This window comes from Otolemur garnettii, unplaced genomic scaffold (assembly GCF_000181295.1).
Source record: "Otolemur garnettii isolate 467f Iridium unplaced genomic scaffold, OtoGar3 scaffold00001, whole genome shotgun sequence".
In the NCBI taxonomy this organism is placed as follows: Eukaryota; Metazoa; Chordata; class Mammalia; order Primates; family Galagidae; genus Otolemur; species Otolemur garnettii.
The window spans coordinates 38,230,589-38,253,128 of NW_003852396.1; the positions used below are offsets into that span (position 1 = coordinate 38,230,589).

Below are 22,540 nucleotides of genomic sequence, written 5' to 3' on the forward strand. Positions count from 1 at the left end.
CTCCAAAAGCTCATTGTAAAAGCAGTTAACAATTATTTACCTCTTCTCTCACTAATTCCTAGGCCATCCTTCAAGGCCTATCTCCAGTACTACTTTCTCTGTAACCTTTTCCTTGATCCTTCCAGCTGACCATAATCTCCTAAGTTTATGATCTCATCCCTACAGATTTTATGTTCATCATTTCCTCTTTATTCTCCTTTAGTCTGATTCACTTTCTATTCTTCACAACTCCTACAACAGTGCCTGGCCCATAATAATACTAGCAAAATCTGTGGAGCACTTGTTTTTTGCAAGGTATTGTGCTAAGCATTTTGCAGGAATTACCTCATACACTCCTATCAGTACTCTAATCCACACTTTCAATAGCCTTTTTCTTTTTTTAGCCTTTACTGTGACAGATAAAATACCAGATGCACTTTAAACTCTGTAAACAAGACAAGTATGATGCCTGATTAAAGCCTAGGGAGGCCAGTACTATTGGAATCACCAGGCATAAAGATGAGAAAAAATGAGGCTTAAGGAAGTAATTGGTTTTCTCAGAATTACACAGCAAAAAAAAGTAGCAGAGCCAGGATTTAAACCAGCTGTCTAGACTGAAAAGGACCCTATGCATGTCACCACTATGTTCTAAAGGAGGCACTTGATGAACACTTATTGAAAGAAACATTCCTAAAATGAAAAATCATCTTAAGGATAATGAAGGGTTTCACTCATTGTTGTTCTTTTTATGAGGGGAAAGCAGGAAATCAGCACAAGTAAGAGTACAGACTGAGGTTGTAATAGTAACCTAATTACTCACCTGGTAACTCATAACTGCTAATCAAGCCATTTGTTGAGACTGACTGAGTATCGAGCATTTCTTTGTGTCCCTTAAAGTGGGCCCTCTTGAGCACCAATGCTTTGCTGGGCTCTTGGAGGCGTAGCTAAGTCTCTAATTAGCAGTGACAACCTGGGCTACTTGTCCTACCAAAGAGCCAGGGGAGTAGATTGAAAGATAAGGACTCACAGTTCCTCACTAAAACATGATGCAATTATTCCTGAAAGGCGGACTCAAACCCCAACAGAAGACAGGTGAATCCGTAGTCCCCACTGGGGTAGTGAGGAACTCCTCAGGCGCCCCCAGCCCCCGAGGGCCAGAAACCTCTGTCCGCCTGAGGGGCCCGTTTTGGTCTCTCTCTGCATCCGCAGCTGTCAGACCAACCAGATCGAGTTTCTTTCGACAAACGCCACCTTGTGAGGTGGCGCCACTATTTGGTCTTGGAAGCCTAATCATCTCTTCAGAGAAGAGTGAAGAAACGATATCGCAAAATATAGACCAAGCAGAAGAGGCGCAGGCGACACTTGTCTTATTCCCTTATAATTTTTTAGCCCAATAGGACAGCACCTGACTTTAACACCAAGTTCAACAAGTTAAGCAGCGGACGAGATCTCCAAGGGCCAGGACGCTGCCCAGGGACTGACTGGTCAGATAGAACCGCCCTGGTCCCCAGCACGCAGTCAGCGCCGGGCAATCAGCCCGGCAGCCCGCGCGCAGGGGCGGCGGCGGAGTCGCGCGCCCTCGCCGCCACGCCCCTCTCCGCCCTCCGCCAATGGCCTGCTGCGCCGGTGCCCCGCTCTACAGGGCCAACCCTTCCCCGCGGTGAGAGCGCTGAGCGCATGCGCCTCGAGAAGCCGGCCTGGTGAGGGGTTCCCGGCCCAGGGGAGGGGGAGGTGCAGAGGGAAATGGAAGGGGAGAGCTGGGCGCAGGCTGGAGTGCACGTTGGGGACGGAGGGGGAGCGGTGTTCTCCTGGGCGGTCGCAGTGGCCCCGCTGACCCGCCGGCGTTTGTCTGTATGTGTCCACCTAGGGAGACATGGAGAACTGTTTGGCGGCCGCGGCGCTGAACGGGGTGGACCGACGTTCCCTGCAGCGCTCGGCTAGGCTGGGTCAAGAAGTGCTGGAGCGGGCCAAGAGGAGGGCGGTGGACTGGCATTCGCTGGAGTGTCCCAGAGGCAGCGTGGGGGAGTTTTCCCGGGAGGTGCCCTTCCGAGAAAGACTGAGGGTAGCCGGCCCCCAGCGCCGTCTCCCCGCAGAGGTGGGGCCCCTGTGCTGGGACCAGCCCTGCCTTTGGCATAGCGGGGGCCTGCGGGGCGCGCCACTCCCAAGCGCCTGAGGGAGCTGGAAAAGATCTGAAAGATGAATAGAAAACTCCTTTGAAAACTTTTAACATTTGACAGATTCTTATTGGGTGGCTGTGCTCAGCCTTGGTTGGTTACTTTAAAAAAAAAACAAAAAAAACTTACATGCTATCACCTCATGTTAGAGGGAGGTTGGCAAACCTATCTTTTAGGTCCGGTCCTGGATGGATTGCGTTGTCTGTGGTCTAGAGTTGGAATTCTTTCTCAGTAAGATCTGTCTCACCGACTTAAACTCTCAGGGGCTTTTCCAAAAGTAAAAAGGGAACTGTTCCTAAAATAGCTTCATTCTCCTCTAGGGAATCCTAGATCTCACCTGTGACTTGCCATTTATTCAAATAGAGAGAAGAGAGACCCTCAACCCTTAGTGCTTCCTTTAGAACAATGGTCGAATTCATGGACTATGCTTCAAGTCAGTGTGGGGTAAGTTGATGTGTACTAAAGCTCTGACAGCCCCTATTGGCTGCTGATGGATCACGATGTGTTTGGTTCTTTCTAGAATGTAGAGACTACCTGTTTCCTCTGCCCGGCTTCCATGGGTAGATTGTAATCAGTCAAGGACTTAAACCGTGTGGTAAATCCAAGTTAGAATTCATCCAATACATATTTATCGAATACCTAACCGTATTATTACTGAGGATACAGCAGCAAACATGCCAAAAACGTTCTCTACCCTCACTGAGTTTTCGATATAGTGGGGTGAGGGTGGGGACATAGCTTATTTGCTGAATTCTAAAGCAATTAGGTCAAATATTGGGTATTTTGTTTTTTAACATAGAACTTTAAGATTAGGATCATTATTTTTTTAAATCAAAGATTTTATTGGATAAATGTTACACAACATTCTTTAACATTTAAAACTGAGCATACTTAAAATGAGAAACAATTTTTATCATTTAAGTCTACAAAACAAAATAGGCTTATGAAGATTTGAAATACAGACAAAAGGTAGCATGAAGCAAAGCTTAAATATTCAGCTAAATGAGCTTAACTAAAGTAACTAAAGCAATGAAAGTGAAATAGCAACATGGTAGGTCAAGATTAGGTTCATTCTAAAGTGGAACTGAGCCTCTGTTTTCAAAATGTATTGAAACTGAAACAAAATGTCTACATTAGCTCTTAACCTCTAATGTTTGTTTCAAGTCCCTGGCAAAGTCCTTTAAGTATGTCCTGAGTGGGTCATATCAGTGATTGGTGAAAAAGATGGCTTTGTGGAACAGATGCAGCAGACTGGTCCAGGGTAGTGTGGTTTAACCACAGGAGCAGCTTCCTGGAAATCAGACCTGTGTTCTGCAGCTGACTGGCTATAATGCCTTGCTTAGGCCAGTTAGTCTTTCTTAGCCTTACCTAAGGCATGTTGCTAGGAAGAGAAACTGGGAAAAGCACTTCAGGATATAAAGTGAGTGATGTATTTTGAATAATGTGTTTTAGATTCCTTGTCATTGGTGACAGTAGGTCAGTGAGTAGGGTGCCGGCCACATACCCGCCTGTGCCAGCTAAAACAACAATGACAACTGCAACAAAAGAATAGCCAGGCGTTGTGGCAGATACCTGTAGTCCCAGCTACTTGGGAGGCTGAGGCAAGAGAATCGCCAAACCCAAGAGCTGAAGGTTGCTGTGAGCTGCTGATACCATAGCACTCTACCCAGAGCAACAGCTTGAGATTCTGTCTCAAAAAATAAATAAAATAAAAATAAAAACAAGATTTCTTGTCATTAAATTAAGATTTCTAAAGTCCTTTCCAGCCTTTACAGTCTGTTTTTTGTTTTTTTGTTTTTTTAGTTTCCATTAAGAGGCAAACACTAGCAAATTATCATAAACGATTGGCATGAAAGAATTTAAGTGAGTTTTGGTACCATTCCTTGAAATGGTGAACAAAGGTTTTTAAGTCACTCTTCTCAAATTCATACATTTAGGTCATCTTTAAGTACTTTGACAGAATGTTGAGGGCAGACTAGTCAACATCCACAGAAATCACCTGCGTGGAGGCTGCTCTTGGTATGTTAGGAATCATAACAGACACTGGTGTCTTCCAGCCGTAACATTTTGTGCCTCTTATGTGGTTGTGAGGATGCTGGATGCTGGTCTGTAAGGGAGAGGGAAGATAATACCTTGTTTCTGTCTTGCATTTTAGTTTCATAATGTTTCAGATCTCAAAAAACTCCAAAAAACTCCAAAAAACTCTCTTTTTACATCTTTTATAAAAATCCCTGAGACTCCAAGAATAGGATTCCAACTGGTGAGATATGGTTCAGAGAATATATTTATGTTCTTATTTTCATTGAGTGGTTTTAGAAGAATCAATAATTTCAGCCCTACTGTGAAGTGATTAACCTGGTTCATGGTTTAGCAAAGGCTTAATGTTTGTCTCTGATTTGAGGTTTAGCAAATTGATGTTCTTCATACTGATTTTCAGTTCATGCTTCAGTTCAAGTCTCTATTATGGAATGAAACCTCAGAACCATTTAGCTTTTTAGAGATGGAATTAAGAGATAGTATTCTGGGTTTACCTCTACAATTTTGAAGCAGCGCCTGTAATTTATCATTAGATCTGTGCCCTAAAGTGCTTTTCCCAGCTTCTCATTCTTACAGTCATGTATTTTAGACATCATCCCTACAATTTGTTCAAAACAAGTAGGCTTGTGATGTTCTCATCATTAGTCATAATCAAGGGCAAATCTAAGGTTAACTTCAAGGAGAAGAAAGGAAGTAGACAAGAAAAATGTAACTTTTCTGATCCTTCGGGTTATTCTTCTTAAACTGGAGACCTCTGCCTCCACTCCCCCTTACGGGAAGCATGGGGAGAAGGCCTGCATAGCTCTTGGGTTTATGTTTCATTTCCTGCTATATTTTTAAATCTCAAGGAAATGCACTCTTCTCTTCCCATGTCCTTGCTGAGTCTTAGACAGCAAACATGGAATTTGTCAAGGGAAGAAATGAAAGGCTATGTGTGTTCCATATTGGGGTAAGATGTGAAAATTGTTTACCCTGGCAGACGCATCCTGGCAGACAGGTCCTGCCCACCTTCTGTTGGCCAGAGTCCTTGCCCTACAGAGGCAGCAGATGGCAGCAAAGTAATGCCAAATGTAGTTTCCTTCTCTGCAGCCACTTTATGTGGGCTAAAGTTGGTTATCTGAATTCAGAGAACTGTCAAGAGAGCAGGTAATTCACCTTTGCGCTCCTGCCTCCCTCCTTAGCCATACCTTGCCCAAGTCTCAGAGGGTTTTTTGAAAATTTGACAAGATGACCTATCTTTCACATTACTTCTCTAGAAATATTATTCATCTATGCCAGAGGAAGGAGGGGCAACCCATGCCTATCGTTATCATAGACAGAAGTCAGAGCTCCACACGTACTCAGACATAGGAATAAGTCAGGTATGTATCTCAGCTTTGCTATGCTGTGCCCTCAGCCTACTAAGATGCTCAGGAGCCCCTGCTAGGCGCTGTGTGACTTGGCATTACAGTGCTCAACAGAAATGTATAAACTTGCAGCTTTAGAGAACTTAGAACAATGAACATGAAATAGGAGTTTGTTTAAAATATAGAATAGATGCCATAGTAGGATCTTTAGTTGAACCTGCAATCCTGGGGCTGTGGGATTCTTGGGCAGGCTTTAAGAAAAGCACTTCAGGCTCGGCGCCTATAGCTCAACCGGCTAAGGCGCCAGCCACGTACACCTAAGGTGGCGGGTTCGAATTCCCAGCCTGGACCTGCCAAACAACAATGACGGCTGCAACCAAAAAAATGGCTGGGCGTTGTGGCGGGCGCCTGTGGTCCCAGCTACTTGGGAGGCGGAGGCAGGAGACTCGCTGGAGCCCAGGAGTTGGCGGTTGCTGTGAGCTGTAATGCCACGACACTCTACCCAGGGGGACAGCTTGAGGCTCTGTCTCAAAAAAAAAAAAAAAGAAAAGAAAAGCACTTCAGGCAGGCGCAGTGGCTCCCATCTATAATCTCCAGCACTTTGGGAGGCTAAGGGGGGAGGATCACTTGAGGCTAGGAGTTTGAGATCAGCCTGAGCAATATAGTAAGACCCTGTCTCTACAAAAAAGAAAAAAAATTAGCCAGACATGGTGGTACCTGCCTATAGTCTTAGCTACTTGGGAAGCTGAGGCAGGAGGATTGCTTAAGTCCAGGAGTTCGAAGCTGCAGTGAACTAGAATCAAGGCACTGCACTCCAGGCTGGATGACAGAGTAAGACCCTGTCTGCAAAGAAAAAGAGCTTCCAAGCTGGGCATGGTGGCATTCACATACAATCCCAGCTACTTGGAAGGTGGAGGATCACTTGACGCCAGGAATTTGAGGCTATGTAGTGCGCTATGATCATTCCTGTAAATAGCCACTGCACCCCAGCCTGGGCAACAGTGAATCCCTGTCTTTGTTTAAAAAAAGAAAAAGAAGAAATGACTAGGCATGGTGGTTTATACCTGTAATCCTAGCACTCTGGGAGGCTGAGGTGAGTAGATTACTTTACTTTAGTTTAGGAGTTCAAGACCAGCCTGTGCAAGAGTGAGACCATTTCTCTGCTAAAAATAGAAAAAATAGCCAGGCATTGTGGCAGGCACTTGTAGTATCAGCTACTAGGGAGGCTGAGGCAAGAGAATCGCTTAAGCCCAAAAGCTTGAGGTTGCTGTGAGCTAAGCTGATGCTACAGCACTTTACCCAGAATGACAGAGTGAGAGTCTATCTCAAAAAAAAATTTAAAAAAAAAGAAGAAGAAGGAAAGAAAGAGATTCAAGTATCTTCTGCATCTAGGGGTAGGAAAAAGATTTTTTTGGGGGGGTGAGGAAGAGACAGAGTTTGACTGTTGCCCCAGGCTGGAGTGCCTTCAGCCTAGCTCACAGCAACCTCTAACTCCTGGAGCCAAAGTATAATCCTAGCATTCTGGGAGGCTGAGATGGGTGGATTGCCAGAGTTTAGGAGTTCAAGACCATCCTGAGCAAGAGTGAGACCCCATCTTTACTAAAAATATATAAAAATTAGCTAGGCATTGTGACAGGTGCCGGTAGTGTCAGCTTGAAACCAGCCTGAGTGAAGTGAGACACTGTCTCTACTAAAAATAGAAAAACTAGGCTCGGTACCTATGGCTCAAGTGGCTAAGACACCAGCCACATACACCTAAGGTGGCAGACTTAAATCCAGCCCAGTCCCACCAAAACAACAATGACGGCTGCAACCAAATAATGGCTGGGCGTTGTGGTGGGCGCCTATGGTCCCAGCTATTTGGGAAGCGGGAGGCTGAGGCAGGAGACTCGCTTGAGCCCAGGAGTTGGAGGTTGTTGTGAGCTGTGATGCCACAGCACTCTACCCAGGGGGATAGCTTGAAGCTCTGTCTCAAGAAAAAAAAAAAGAAAAACTAACTGGGTGTTGTGGCGAATGCCTATTGTCCCAGCTTCTTGGGAGGATGAGGCAAAAAGATCACGTGAGCCCAAGAGTTTATGGTTGCTGTGAGCTATGATGCCATGGCACTCAACCCCAGGGCAACTGAGTGAGACTCTGTCCCAAAAAAATAAAAAATAAAATAAATCTTCCTGCACCAGCAGCCCTAGTGTTATAAACTAGGAATCTAAAGCTCAGAGAAGTTAATATGTCCTTCCCGGTAAATAGCAGAGACAGGACTTAAAACTAAGATGATTCTGACTCCAAAGCCAATATAAAGATAAAAAAGTAATCACAGTTAATGTCTGACTGAAAATACCCCACTGAATTCACTAAAAAGAGCCTTAATAACTTAGGCGACAACTTAGAAAAAGCTGACAGAATGATTATTGGTTCTTATAAGGTAAAAGAAACTTTCTCTTGACAACTTCAGAAGTCAAAGTGTAGGCACAAATCAATGTTTCTACTTGTCTCTTTAGAGAAAAGCCAGAGAAAACACATCCCTCAGTTCTGGAGGCATCTATGGAATACCAGAGCACACTCTAGAGGCATTGCAGCCTGTGAGTATAGAACAGTAGGGGACTGGGTTCCATCTTCATTACATTCCACGAACCAGTTGACCTGGTTATTGGAGGGTTCTCTATTTGTACTGGATCTGTGGTATTTTTAAGTTGGGATATTCTTATATTGGAGGAGGGTGCAGGAAATTTTGGTTCAGTTTAAAATTATGTTTCCTTAGTGTCCTTTCTTCACTTGAAGCTTAAGGGATACTCTTTGTGCCTGAACTCATAGTTGTGGTTGGAAAGAATGTGAAGTATTCACGTCTCAGTTCCTACAGCTCAGCTGAGCTGGCACTGAGTCTTTCTGGAATTCCACCATCTGTTCAAGCAGCAGGAAAGAGCTGAGCCTCCTGCTTATAGAGTAAAAACCAGTGCTGAAGTTCTTAAACATATGCATTTGGTGAAATCAGCCTCCAAAACATTTGAAGGCATTTGTTCCCATTTTCCACAAACATTCCTCTGTAAAAACATATGATAGTGATTTATCATTTTTAGGATAAAGTACTTACTATTTCAAGAACCCAGAGAATCCTTTTGAAACTTGGAAGTGCTGGAGTTCTGAGGAAAGGAACTTCAAGCAGTTGCAGCAATTTCTTGCTTTTTGTTTGTATACAGCTTGCTACTGGTCAGGATTTGGTATATATTAGAGCTAGTAGCACTTAAGAATATTAAGCTTCTAGTACAAATACAAGTTGTTAAGGCTTAAGTGCCTCTGACACTTGCTGGGTTTGGGTAACGCTGATGTTCTGTCACGTTAGAGTTGCAGATGCCACTCTGTCTGCAGTGTTTCCTTGTATGCGGACAAACGAAGCATTCTTGGCTTTCTGCAATTCTGATACGGCCATATTTTCTGAAATCTACTTTTGGTTATTTACGCAGTTGCAACCAGTAAATAGTCATGGCATTGTATACATTCACGTCAGTTAAATGATAATAGACCTCCAGTTTTCCAGTAACTGGACAGGCGTGAAAGGGTATAACATAAAGCAGCTTTGGAAAAAATTGGCTTCGAATGCATCTGTAAGGCAGGGGTAGGAGAGGAAGTTTCATAGAAGTGTAAATATTATCATTTATTTCTCCTGATGGAATTTGCTGGCCAGTTGTTTGCATTTCCCCCTGTGTGTGGTGGTAGAAATGACAGCTTCTGCCTGTGGCTCTTTCTGAGGATTGAGTAAGCATGCAGTGGCATGCCAGCTGTCACTTTGGCTCTTAAATATAGACTTTTTTCTGGTTTAAGACCCATCCTCTGGCTCGGCGCCTATGGCTCAACCGGCTAAGGCGCCAGCCACGTACACCTAGGGTGGCGGATTCGAATCCCCAGCCCGGACCTGCCAGGACAACAATGACGGCTGCAACCAAGAAATAGCCGGGCGTTGTGGTGGGCGCCTGTGGTCCCAGCTGCTTGGGAGGCTGAGGCAGGAGACTCGCTTGAGCCCAGGAGTTGGAGGTTGCTGTGAGCTGTGATGCCACGGCACTCTACCCAGGGGGACAGCTTGAGGCTCTGTCTCAAAAAAAAAAAAAAAAAAAAAAAAAAGACCCACCCCCTGTCTGCACACCTGCCATGACCCACTTCCCAGCCATGTGTGAAGTCTGTCCTTGGAGGATGGTTTGTGCTCAGTTGGGGTCTAAACAAAAACGTTCCATCAACTCCAGCTTCCAGTGTTTTGCACTGTAGGAGAACCAATTCTCTAAGGGAGGCTTTGGCAGGCAGCTGACTTAATGATTCAGTGACAAAATGGAATCTATTCATATTGTTTAGCTTTAAGAGATAAGAATTCATCTTCTTGGTAATGAATTTATCAAAGCACACTTAAAAAGAATGATTCCCATTATTCCAAGGTACCTTGACATGACTGCCAATCTGTGCCAGCAAATACCACTGCCTGCTTGTGATTCTCAAAACAATGGCTGTTAGCCCTTCCCTCTGCCTAATTCTTACTCCAACTAGAGTGTTCTTTTTATAATCCTTCATGTTCTTATAACACTTTAGCATTTACAAAGTGTTTTCACATGCTTATTTATGAGGTAAGTATTATCACAGGTTTAGAACTAAGGAAACAAGTGTAAAGGCTGAGAATTACCAAAATGGCAGTGCTATTATGTGAGCAAGCTGAGCTTGAAAGCAGGACCGTACCCCCTGGTCCCCCCACTCCAGTCTGTTCCATCCCATCATGTGTCTGGAACACAGAAGTAGCCTGATGGAAGTGCCACAATGGCATTGGATATAAAATCTCTAAACTGCTAATACCCTCTTTTTCTTCCAGGCCCAGAACATCTCTAAGGACCTCTACATAGAAGTGTATCCGGGGACCTATTCTGTCACAGTGGGCACAAGTAACTTAGCCAAAAAGACTCATGTGGTAGCAGTTGATTCTGGACAAAGTGTGGACTTGGATTTCCCTGTATGATGTCACCATCACTGCCATCACGTCACCTTTTTATAAGTAGCAAGAAGAATAAAGCCACTTTATGATTCTCTTAATAGCTATACATTAATCCTGCTTTTAGTACTAACTATGTCAGCCATCCTGGGAACTGGTGTCTCTTTCAGTGCTGATTTTTACTTGACAGTGTGTAAGTACCCCATCCTCACTGTCCTGAAAGAAATAATGATGCTGTCTGAACAGTTTTTACTGCTTGCATTCCAAGTAAATGTTAATAATGATAATAAAGGGAGAAATTTAGAAACAGAGAATTAATTTTTATTGTTATTAAGAGATCAAACAAAATGTTTTTCCTATACAACTGTAAGCTTTATGAAAAGATGGGAGAGAGGCTGTGGGCACATTTGCCCAAAATAGGCTGGCCACAGCCTATAGCTTCTGTGGAAGAAGCATTCTAAAGCAGTCTCATCAGGGGGGTGGCAAGGACCCAGGGGCAGGGTTGCCACCTGCCTGTGCGCCTCATGGCAGGTGCCTTCCTGCACTCTTCTGCAGCACTCTTCTGGGGTGAAGATTCTGCTACTCACGCTGCTATCACCTGTGGCTTGGACGCACCTCCTTCCATTGAAGAAGGCCTTGTCAGCGGCTCTTTGTAAATCTATCACCAGTCTTTAATTTCCTATAAGATTAAAAAAATTGTCTTATGCTGACTGTAATTTTAAGGATCAAAAGTCACTAATTTTAAGGCCAGGTGTGTTGGCTCATGCTTGTAATCTTAGCACTTTGGAAGGCCAAGGTGGGAGGATCATTTGAGGCCAGGAGTTCAAGACGCTATGTTCAAGAATGAGACCCTCGCTCTACAAAAAGAAAAATTAGCTGCACATGCTGGTTACTTGGGAGGCTTATGCAAGAAGATCGCTTGAGCCCAGGACTTTGAGTTTGCAGTAAACTATGATAGCAACACTGCACTCTAGCCCAGGTAACAGAGTGAGACCCCATCTCAAAAAAAATTTTTAAAAAGCCATTGATTTTAAAAAATCATTAGTGTATCCCAAACATTTCTTAACTACCATACCACCAATATTGTTATATCTCCCAGTTTAGTTGCCGGTGATTCATCTCATATTGAGGGTAATAATTCTGTGTTCAGGAAAAGTGCCAGTATTTTATATGAGGAAAACAAAGTTTTAAGTAGAGTTATATTAATATTCCTGGTGAGGAACAGAGTCCTATATTCAAAGGGCATTGTAAAGCAGACCCATGCCCCAAACCATAGGGCAGGTCATTTGAATGGGGATCCTTGCACTCCCAAGAAGCCTATTATAAACTTCATGGGCTCTGTAAGCCTTCTGAAATTATATGCAAAATTGTGCATTTTTCTGGAGGGGCCTAGGGTCATTCTCAAAGGGAGTGTAACCCCAAAAAGGTATAGGAACTATGGAAGGAATACATAAGCCCCTTCCCAGGCATTTAGCTTTACCTACATCCTCAGGACTTCGGTCTAGGGGGAATTTTTGTCTCTCTTATGTGTCACAACGCCCTGATTGAGTTTTCTGTGTTCAGCTTCCTCTGGCAGGGTCTGTGGTGGCTTTGTGTTGGTGGCTTTCCGGGCCAGCTCCTTGGGAATCTTCACTCCCACAATTTGTACTCTCTCTTGTTTCTCTCTCTCTTCATTCCAGATGTTGCAACCTCTTGTTCCTAAACCCAAAAGTTAATCATGTTAAACATGTCCCCATTTTGATGGGATTAGTCTTGATACAAGTAGAACTATGTCAAGATCATTGAACCTCTTAAGTGTCTGTAAGCTCCTAGCCTTGTTTTGTATTTTTAAAGAGAATAAAGTTTGTTAATCACTTCTGGCCATTACCCCTTTGAGTTTTTTTCTGATACTCAGATTTGGAGTTGGGGGAAAGAAGTTATCAGATGTGCTTTTCTTTTTTGAGACAGAGCCTCAAGCTGTCTCCCTGGGTAGAGTGCTCTGGCACACAGCTCACAGCAACCTCCAACTCCTAGGCTCAAGTGAGTCTCCTTCCTCTGCCTCCCAGGTAGCTGAGACCACAGGTGCCTGCCACAACTCCTGGCTATTTTTTTGGTTGCAGCCATCATTGTTGTTTGGTGGGCCCAGGCTGGATTCGAACCCTCCACCTTAGGTATATGTGGCTGGCACCTTAGCCACTTGAGCCACAGGCGCTGAGCCCAGATGTGCTTTTCAAACATCCATTAGGGGAAGCAAAAGTAAGCAACTGCCACCAGTTGAAAGAGCTTCAAAGAAGGATCACAGAGAAGAGATAGTAAGTTTTAAGAAATTGAGCTGGGTGTGGGGGTGCATGCCTATAGTCCTAGCTAGTCGGGAGTCTGAGGTAAGATGACTGCTTAAACCCAGAAGTTTGAGGCTGCAGTGAATTGTGATCACAGCACTATACTCCAGCCTGAGCAACAGAACAAGAGCCTGTCTCTAAAACAAAATTAGGAAGGAATACTTTTTGAGTTACTTTTAAAACTACAGACTGAGTCCTGTTTCAGTCCTAAGCAAGGGGACAGCACTGTGACTGCTGGCAGCCAACGCTCTGGCCTCTCCAGAATTGTTAGGATCCCATGGTAACCTTTCCCTGCAGTCGCTGGAAGTGAAGAAGTGTGAAGGGCAGAGGAATCCATAGAAAAGGCTTGTAAAAGGCAGGGCCCCAGACTGTCAAACATCAGTACTTGACCGAACTGACATCAAGTACTGATACCAAGAACTGATTAAATATCAAGCATATTTAGGAGAAGTCAAGCAGCATGTTTCTTTAAAAGGACACAGAATCTGAGGCCGAGAAAAGAAAACCTCTGGTGTTTCCTACTGTGTCCAGCCCTGCCCCACATGTGATTTTATGTGCTTCATCTTCACCCATTAGCTGTGACAGGAAGTACCCCATCTGTGACAAGAGCTGGGGGTGGCCCGTTTCTGCACACCCCATCACAGGCTGTATCTGGGAACATGTTCAAAGATGTTCATGGGTCAGCCCCAGACCCAGAAATTAACCTCTCCCTGGAGCATAACAAAGGATCCAGCATCTACAGGAAAACTAGGCCAGATAACCAAAGATACAATATTCCTCTTCCCTTTAGTGAATTATTAGAATTTACTTCGGGAAAATTTGAGAGTGGGTCTATTTAAACAGGGTGATGGGAAGAGATTCAGAGTGTAAGTGGCTCTGTGGAGCAGAGGTAAAAGCAGCATGTACTCAGGGCCAGGGGAAATTTGTTTGGACCTAGAACCAGCTTAGAGATGGCTGTGGAGCAGGCCACAGCAGTGGGGACACAGACGTGACACCTGGGGCGTATCTGGCTCCCAGGTCCCTCTGCACCCCACTGTAGTTCCTCCCCCTGATGCTGGGCTTGGTGCTGTCTCAGCTGCTCCTCACAGACTCCTTTCTGTTGGATGGGTTCAGCTTTTCTTCCTCCAGGCTGTGCTGAAGCTGGAGGCAGAGGAAGCTATGGAGAATTGAGCATGAAAACTCTAGATTTTGGCATCATGTTCTTTATATCATTGCTAGTTGGGGCGGGGGGGGGGGAAGATCTCATCGAGACTGCTATTTCTGAGTGGCTGCTGCCAAGGCTCACTACTCTGAGATTGGAGTAGCTCATTTCACAGATGCCCAGGACTCTGTCCCCCACTTATATTTTCAATTCAGATTTTTCTTTTGGAGAGTAGAGAAAGAGCTCAGCTGGCCATGGCTGGATTCTTATCCCTCTAATTATTTCCCTATAATAATTAGAGGTGGGGGAAAGGTCCCACAGCTTGAAAACCAGGGAAAACCTGTGACCCTCATACAAAATACACCTGCAGCAGCCTTACACCCATCCCTGTCCATCCCAAAGCCCGAAGCTCACCCAAGAAAGTTTCTCAGGGTAGAAAATTTTCTCAGCTTTCTGAAACTGAAGACTAATAAAGTTCTTTCTCCTGGGGCAAGACTCAAATCTCCATGGGCTAAGCAATCCTCTGGCTGAACAGCTGTTTAGAAATGGGGCAATGGCTTCAAACAAGGACACACCGTGGCACCCATTGTAGGCAGTACTTGGAGATTCCTAAGCCCTTAGCAGTGGTGCCCCTTAACCTTTGCCGTGTCCCTGCCTTGGTACCCTTTCACTGAACATTGCATCAGTGACCCTGGAACACCAGGAATCTTTCAGGGGCCAGTCTCACCCTTCACACAGCTCTGCCCACTGACTTGGGCCTCTGCTCTTTCTGGGCCCCACTGGGCATTTAGATGGGATGTGTGTGATGAGGCAGACCGATGGCAGGTTGGAGATCCCCAAACCTGCCAGGGCCTGCCCCATGATTCTCCACTCCAGGGAGAGTGGTTTGGGGATGGCTGCAGGCTGCCAAGGACAGCTGTGAAGGAGAGGCAGCACAGTGCAGTGCCCTGGTCCTTCCTCCTCTGACTTACTGGGGGCCCATGTAAAGAACAGGGGCTGCTGACCAGAACTGAAGGGCCAGCTCATGGGCTTCTCGGGGCATTGGCTCTAATCTAATCCACACCCAGAGGCATTTTGACAATTCATCTAGAGAAAAATCAAGGCGTCCAAGAAAAAGACTGGGGGCAAAAATGGACAATGGCAGTGACCTGTCAGTAGAGACTGACGGAGAAAGGAAAAGACAGGCGTTCAGGAGGAATGCAAGCCCCAGCACAAACAGCAGCCCCTCTCCCCTCTCTTATTGGGCCACTTCCTCTTAGCATAGTCCCCCCTTCTGTATGACCTGATTCCTAAGTATTACTCCCACTCCCAACACTGAGTGGAAACCAGCCTCGGATTCCTAAGGGGCCTTAGTCCCCACCTTGGAAGACAAGCCTGCTCTCTTACTATACCTGGCTTCCTAGGGTGCGGCTCAGGCCCATTTCTCCTCCAATACCTCCACTCGGGCTTGCAGAGACCCCTCTGCCTAGGAGACTCCTCTAGAAGGATGGGGTCTGTGTTGACTGCACTGTTCACCATCAGTCTCTGGGAAAGGCCCATTTCCAGATCATTCTCCAAAGCATCTTCTTCAGAGGAGGAAGAGGAGAGGGAAGAGGAGGAGGAAGAAGAAGAAGAAAGAGCCACGGGAGCAGGCACTGCTACTTCCTCTTCTTTGGGACCCTCCAGGGGCAAAAGCTGTACTGTGGGACTCAGCTCTGACTTTGGAAGTTCTCCAGCTGTGACCTGTGAGGTCCGGGCTGAAGGCCACCAGGAGGGACCAGCCAAGGAGCAACAGCACAGGCAGCCCTGGCATAGCAGCTGGCAGCATGTGTGGGGGTGGCAAGGCGCACACAGGAACGGAGTGCCCAGAGGAAGCCCGCTCGCGATGCATCCGGTGGCTGACCCCAGCAGAGAGCAGCAAGAGGCCCTGTGGAGGGCCCTGGGGTGCTCCCTGGCGAAAGGCTTGGGTAGCTTCTCCACAGCCCTCTTCCAGACAGCAGTGGGCACCCACCAGACGCCACCTAGAGGCACTTTAGCTGTTCTGCCATTCCAGAAGTGAACCGTGATTTCTTCTTCCTTTGATGCTATGTAACAGAAAAGGGCAACATTTTGTTTCAATTACCTCTTCTTAATCCTGAGATAAGGGTCCTCCTAGCCCCAAAGGCTCCCATTCCCCTCACCTGTGCCATTTTACTACCACTTCCAGTTGGGTGAACTTGGATGAACCCCCCTGCCCCTGGTGACCTGGAGGGGGCCCAGTTCATGTCAAAACCAAAATGCATCCTCAGTTAGTAGCCTCTTGTTGTCACTTTCCGGATTACAGTGGTGCTGACTGGCCCTGTAGAATAGGACTGTCCAGCCCTCAAGCCCTTGGTGGCATGGGTCCTGAATACCAGGGTGACCCCACCACACCCTGGTATACAAATCAACAGACAGAATAGTTTAAGGCCATTTCCCTGATTTAAAAAAAAACAAAAAGAGCATTTTATAATCTGAAAGGTATGATTTGTCTATCTGTTGCTGCTCCAGGAGCAGCAGGTAAGGGGGTAGAGACTGTTTTTAATGCCTCTAGGAGCCCTAGGCTGTAGAGACATGCTTTGCTCTCTCCTCTGGCCTGGTCACCAGCCCAGCTCCTTCTGGGGACTGGTGATAATTAGTCATAGCAGCATCCCTTACCTCTCTGAGAGTCTCTCGTCTCCAAGCCCCTGACAACAGTTCCAGGGCCATATCGCTGCTGGTCTGGCTCCCAGGGTGCGAGCACCTTGTCCCCCAGGTGTAGTGCATACCCTACAGATGGTGAGAGCCGAATGACATCTTCTTCTAAGACCACACTCTGCTGCTGGGCCGGCAGCTTCGGGCCTAGGGGACCCTCATATTCCACAAGCAGTGTCCCCTGCCTCTCCAACTGGGGGAAAGAAAACACTCAGAATAAGATCCGGCATTACAAAGTACAACAGGGAGCACCCAGGTACCCTGAGATGCCCCATAACCAGGCCCACGGGCTTCCTTATAGTGAGGGCCACCTGGGAAAGGGACAGCGACAGGTTTTGGGTGCTCCTCCCACCACTTCTTTTTGCCTCAGGCAACTCTTGATCACTTCCTGCCTTTCCCTTCCAATTTTCTTCCTTTTCCTGTTTTTCTTCCCTCTTACTAAATTTTTGGCCCACAGTTCCGGGGGGTAACCTCTCTGGATCTTCCCCTACTGCACTCCCTCCTGACACCCCTAATACACGTTGTTCCTTGTGTCCAAGACCAACAGGGGTGGTTTCTTACTCATCTCTGAAGACCATATGAGCAGGAGTGATTGTGGCCATAGGGCAGCCCTCAGTGCTGCCCTTACAGTCCCCAAGGAAAGGTATAGCTAAGCAAATAACATCAAAGAAGGGACAGGAGAAAGGCCTTAGCTAATTAGAAATATAAGCTATTATGAGTACTCAGCCCAATTTGGAAGAGAAACAAAGTCTGGTGACAAATTATTTTCATCAAATCACTAGGCAGAACCTATATTTGAGCAGAACTGGGCTATCATTAAATATGAATCTGTATTTCTTATTTTTTGAGAATTCACCTTAGTTTTCCACTCATAACTCCATATGCACAAAACTAATTCTGAAAAGAAGAAAAAAATTCCCCTCAAATAAGTAGCCACTGAAGCTAGGAATGTGCTTCTGTCTACGCCAGCACCCACCTGGACATGTGGGCAAACATGCTCTGCTCCTATTTCCCTTAGGCTGGTGCCCATAATTCATCCAACACAGTGAACTTTCCTGAACAAAGTACTTTTTTTTTTTTTGAGACAGAGCCTCAAGCTATCCCCCTGGGTAGAGTGCCATGGCATCACGCTCACAGCAACCTCCAACTCCTGGGCTCAAGCGAGTCTCCTGCCTCAGCCTCCCAAGTAGCTGGGACCACAGGTGCCCGCCACGCCTAGCCATTTTTTGGGGGGGGTTGCAGCCATCATTGTTGTTTGGCGGGCCCAGGCTGGGGATTCGAACCCGCCACCTTAGGTGTACGTGGCTGGCGCCTTAGCCGCTTGAGCCACAGGCACCGAGCCAAACAAAGTACTTTTAACATAATTTTTCTTCTCCATTACATATTGAATGATGTCCCCACCTTTCCTGCCCCACCCCCAAGATCCTGTGTTGCAGCCATAGCCCCTGTACCTCAGAATGTGACCTCATTTGGGAATAGGGTAAATGCAGATGAAATTAGTTAAGGTGAGGCCATGAGTATAGCAGGTCCTTAATCCAATATGACCTACGTCCTTATAAAATGGGGGGATTTGGAAAGGCCCATATGGAGAAAGCCATGTGAAGTTGAAGGCAGAGATCAGGGCAATACTTCTATAAGCCAAGAACACTGATTGCCAGTAAACTACCAGAAGCTAAGAGAGAAACAGGGAACAGATTCTCCCTCCCAGCCCTCAGAAGGAGCCAGTCCTGCCAATACCTGGACTTCCAAAAATGTAAGACAACAAATTTATGTTTTTCCAGCCAATCTTATGCAGCCCTAGCAAACTAATACACTCACTGATACTACAAGTTCACTTCTACAATGTGCCATGGAAGATCTGTGCTTATCCATGAAACCAAACTTCTGGACACACATGGCTGAGGCACATCAGGCATGACAGGGCTGCCCAGTGCAGCATGCCGGGGAGATGCTGCGGGTCAGGGACTCACCTCTGGAGCGGCCTTTATCTGAGCCCGGTAATAGAAGCCATCTGGTTCCCATCTTGCCAGGACCCATGTGTCAGCAGCATCTCCAGCTCTGCCCAGCCAGCCAGGCCGCTGCCATACTGGGTCAGCACAGTGGAGACACGGGTGATAAGAGGCACACCTGGAAAAAAGCAAACAGAATTGGAAGGCGGAGGACACCAGGAACATGCTTCACAGTTAGGTCTGAGGTGCACCCAGGATGTATGACATACAAGGTATAGGGCACAGAAAGCAGCGTGGAAGTGACAATCTATGACTTCTGTTAAATAAGGCAAACTTCTGGAGGGACAGAAGGAAAGGATAGTGAGGGGAACCAGCATTTGTGGATTGGGAATTGTTTCCAGGGAACCAAAATGTAATTAGCCTTGATGTAGTCAAATTAATTAATGCTTATTCTGAGACTAGACAACAGAGCATGAAAGAGTGACGGAAGGTACGTTCCAGGGTGGCCAGTGGGATTCCAACAGGAGGCCTAGAAGCCTGGATGGCATTGCCAAAGGAGGAAAATGTAAGGCTGCTTGGCACTGTGGGGTCAGCAGGAATGAGGAACAGCACAGAGGAGCTGAGTAAGGGGCTGTGGGACAGAAAAAGGAGAAGCTAGTTCTGGAAAATAGTGTGGGCAGGGCCAGGAGCCTGAGGGAGTTGTTGAGTCAGGGCTTGGGGTTTTGAAGAAGCCATTTACTTCATGGACAAAGCTGAATACAAAGATGCTTGACTGTGGCCTTGAACACAATGGTCCATGTAAATGAATTGAGAAAGGAAGCTACTAGAGACTATTCCAGCTGGCACGTCCCTAACCCGGGCAGGCTGAGTTGAATGGCAAGGACACCAGTCACGGGAACTGTGCAATTCCCATGTGCGTTAGGCTGAGGTACCTTGGCCCTCTTAGAGTCACACTTCAGACAGCTGATAATTGAGAAATACTGAGGGAACCTGAGGAGGTACCTGGACAGCCTACCTTAATTGTTGATTACAGAAATTCTAATTTCTCCTGTAATGCCAGAGAAAGTGTGATGGTAAATGAGCTAGAAAGTTTGTAAATGGTTATCTCCCACTGCCTTCTCTCACCCCTGCCAACTGTGACATCTGTGATTCTGCTACAAGCTAGGACAAAAGCTAGGTCAACCTGGGAGGTCACTGCGGGCGGTTTAGGCTGTACTAATACACTTATACTCCATGCAAGTCGTAGGCCAAACAGTAAGGAATCCTTTCAGCGTTCCCAGGAAACAGGTCTTCTCTCTCCTGTTACACCACCAAGAGCAGGAACAAAGGACGGAAAAGTGGGCAGACCTCTTCCCCCGGAGGGGCAGAGACAGGTACCTGGTGAGGGGGTGGTGCCTTGTGAGCCAGGGCGTTCGGAGGGCGAAGGGGCAGGCGAAGGAGAGGTCCCAGGGTGGAGCAGCATGGTCCCAGCCAGGGGCCTTCAGGGTTGTGGGCAGGCTGCAGTATTTGGGCAAAGGCATCGCGCATCTGCGGAGGATTCCTGTCTAAGGAACCCCCTGAGAACAAGCAGCACCGTTAGCCGAGCTGCAGCCCACGGCCAGCAGAGGGCGCCTGGGTGGGGCAGGGCCCAGTTCTGCGGTTAGGGGGGCCTCTCCGGACAGCTACGCCCACCGCCAGGGCCCCACCGGCTCCCGCAATGCTAGGTTTTCTCTTTGAGTCACCTGCCTTAGAGACCTCAGCTCAGGAATAGGGGAGGGGTTGACAGAGCAAGAGCTGTGATTTTAGAGAAACCCAGCTTTAAATCCTTCTGCCCAGCCTGCTGGCTGCGTGCTCTCTTAACCTCCACGCTTCAGTTACCGCTCAGGTGACAATATATGGAAAGCACCTGGCACATAAGTGGCCCAATATATGTTCATTTTTACCTCCTTTCTCTTTTCCGATGGCATTGCCAAAGGAGGTTAATATTCTCCTTTGTGAAGGTAAGATCAATCTTCCCTTTACAAATCCTAACTCTGATGACAAACTGACCCCCCCCCACACACACACACACAAAGCCACTTCCTTCCTTCCTAACGATGACTAATTCTGGCCCCAGGTTAGATCTCAAGGCTGTCACCCCTGTAGGCCTGTTTAGAGACAACAGCTGCCACCCAGAACCCAAGATCAAATTCCACTGCCTCAGCCTACCAGAGCCCTGCCCCTGCCCAAGTCCACAGGGCTGACCCCAAAAGGACTTACCCACAGCCCCCAAATCCTGGCCTCCACCTCAGCCTCAGGCCCCTCCTGACAGTTGGGGCTCAGGGCCTCAAGCCCAACTGATTCCTGGTTGCCAAGCAGGTTGCCACGGACGCGGGAATGCTGTGCTGGTGAGCACACTGAGCATGTGCAGAGGGGAGGCAGGAAGCCTTGAAGGCATGGAAGGAGGAGGGAGGAGGCCATGGGGAAGGAGAGAGAGTGATGAGAAAGGCCCATTTAACCCACTTAGCCTCAATTTCCCAAAGCTCAGGCTGTCCTAAGAGTCCACATAGGTGGGAAGCCCTCTTGAACCCAGAGAAGCCCTGTAGGGAGGGAGCTGAACCTACAGAGACCTAGGGCTGTTGATCTGCTTGCATTCTGCAGCAGGCTGCATAGGGGAAGCTGCTGACTGGCCTGGGACTTCAAGATAGAATTTGTCCATAGTTTAAAATGAATATGTGAGTCATGTTTGTCTGTAACAAACAGGACTCTACTGAGGAGCAGAGGTGGTGTGACATTTGGAGGGGGGAGGTGGACACTGGTGACCAAAGGAACAGATATCTAGATTCTGCTTTTATTTGAACACCCATAGGAGGAGGGTTGTGCTTTTGAAGCATCTGACAGTCATTGTGTACTGGTTATGTGCCTGGTATTGTGTTCAGGGGCAAACCCCAGAAAAGTATGCAGGCACATTTGTGGGTGTCTCCCCCACAACCATTTCTCCCATTTCTGTTTGCAAATCCATGTGGCTGGAGAGGCTCCTGTAACCAGCTCCAGGGGTGGAACATGCAGCAGTCGGCCCATTCCATGCCCCTGTCCTGAGCCTCTCCAATCAGAACGAATCTCGAGACTTTTTGCTGGGAATCCTGCGGTATAGACCTCCTTTTTCTTCCTATGTACATAAATAAGAAAGTTCTGGGAGCTTCTGATAGCCTTTTTGAAACTCTGAAGCTAATCCCAGAGACAGAGAGGATAGACCTAAAGAAAATGGTTCTTGGGGACAGTGTCGAGTCCTGTTTGAAAGCAGTCCTACAACTATATGCTTCTGTTATATGAGATAATGAGTTCGCTTTATTGATTATGCCAATTTGGATTGAGTTTTCTCTTACTAGGAACCAAAAGCATCCTGACTGACGACTGCCCTCGCAGAACATACCTTTGTAGTCAGGAGAATGTTTCCCAGGACGTGTACCTACATGCTGAATTATTTGGCACACAAAGTTAGACTCTAAGAAAAGCTATTGAAGTCTCTCAGTGAGAGGATTCCTGACTAAGGCAGTGGGATTTCACTGGCGAAGGGGAAAATGAGAACATTCTAGTTTACATAGATAGCCAGAGTTAAGAGAGGATGCCTTGGCAAGACTGTGATTTTCTTTTTGGGGGGAAGGGGTATTCTGGGAAAACTAAGGTGTGGATATTTGAGATGGGGACAGATTGTAGGGAACTTCAAAACCAATCTGATAAATTTAAGCAACATAGTAGTCAAAAGGAAGTCATCCAGCAGTTTGAGCAGCAAAGTGACAGGAACTGCTTTTAGAAAGAACATCAGAGTGAACATGGAGCCAGTTGAGAACAGAGCCCAGGAGGCCAGAGAGGAGACTGGTAACATGACCCAGACACAGGGGACGGACTGGACTAGTAACAAGCACTTACACCTGTCTGATTCAGGCTCTTTGCTGGGTACTAGCAACGTAGGATGGATGAACAATCTTC

At 46.7% G+C, this 22,540-nt stretch overlaps 2 protein-coding genes across 2 annotated transcripts; one reads left to right on the forward strand and one right to left on the reverse strand.

Moving 5' to 3' along the window:
- Window positions 1-1,659: 1,659 nt before the first annotated feature.
- Window positions 1,660-11,389, forward strand: AKIP1 (A-kinase interacting protein 1). Its single transcript, XM_003781082.3, has 6 exons — window positions 1,660-1,679; window positions 1,847-2,074; window positions 2,517-2,597; window positions 5,447-5,551; window positions 8,032-8,112; window positions 10,377-11,389. Exons 2-6 carry the CDS (start codon window positions 1,853-1,855, stop codon window positions 10,518-10,520), a joined length of 633 nt encoding a protein of 210 aa, XP_003781130.1. The 5' UTR covers window positions 1,660-1,679; window positions 1,847-1,852; the 3' UTR covers window positions 10,521-11,389.
- A 112-nt stretch (window positions 11,390-11,501) lies between these two features.
- Window positions 11,502-20,112, reverse strand: CUNH11orf16 (chromosome unknown C11orf16 homolog). Its single transcript, XM_003781511.3, has 5 exons — window positions 19,970-20,112; window positions 18,614-18,770; window positions 16,608-16,836; window positions 15,344-16,015; window positions 11,502-12,191 (listed from the first exon to the last, which is right to left on the reverse strand). The coding sequence occupies exons 1-5, from the start codon at window positions 20,110-20,112 to the stop codon at window positions 11,995-11,997; spliced, it is 1,398 nt and encodes a 465-aa protein (XP_003781559.1). The 3' UTR covers window positions 11,502-11,994.
- Window positions 20,113-22,540: the final 2,428 nt, after the last annotated feature.

Excerpts from the sequence above, each read along its gene's own strand:
- CUNH11orf16 (XM_003781511.3), bottom strand. The coding sequence starts at position 20,112 with ATGCCTTTGCCCAAATACTGCAGCCTGCCCACAACCCTGAAGGCCCCT. Across the intron at positions 16,016-16,607 it reads GACGAGAGACTCTCAGAGAG|CATCAAAGGAAGAAGAAATC; the intron begins GTAAGGGATGCT and ends TCTGTTACATAG. Across the intron at positions 12,192-15,343 it reads GCCGCACCCTAGGAAGCCAG|GAACAAGAGGTTGCAACATC; the intron begins GTATAGTAAGAG and ends TTTTGGGTTTAG.
- AKIP1 (XM_003781082.3), top strand. The coding sequence starts at position 1,853 with ATGGAGAACTGTTTGGCGGCCGCGGCGCTGAACGGGGTGGACCGACGT. Across the intron at positions 2,075-2,516 it reads AGCGCCGTCTCCCCGCAGAG|AGAGAAGAGAGACCCTCAAC; the intron begins GTGGGGCCCCTG and ends TTATTCAAATAG. Across the intron at positions 8,113-10,376 it reads CTCTAGAGGCATTGCAGCCT|GCCCAGAACATCTCTAAGGA; the intron begins GTGAGTATAGAA and ends TTTTTCTTCCAG.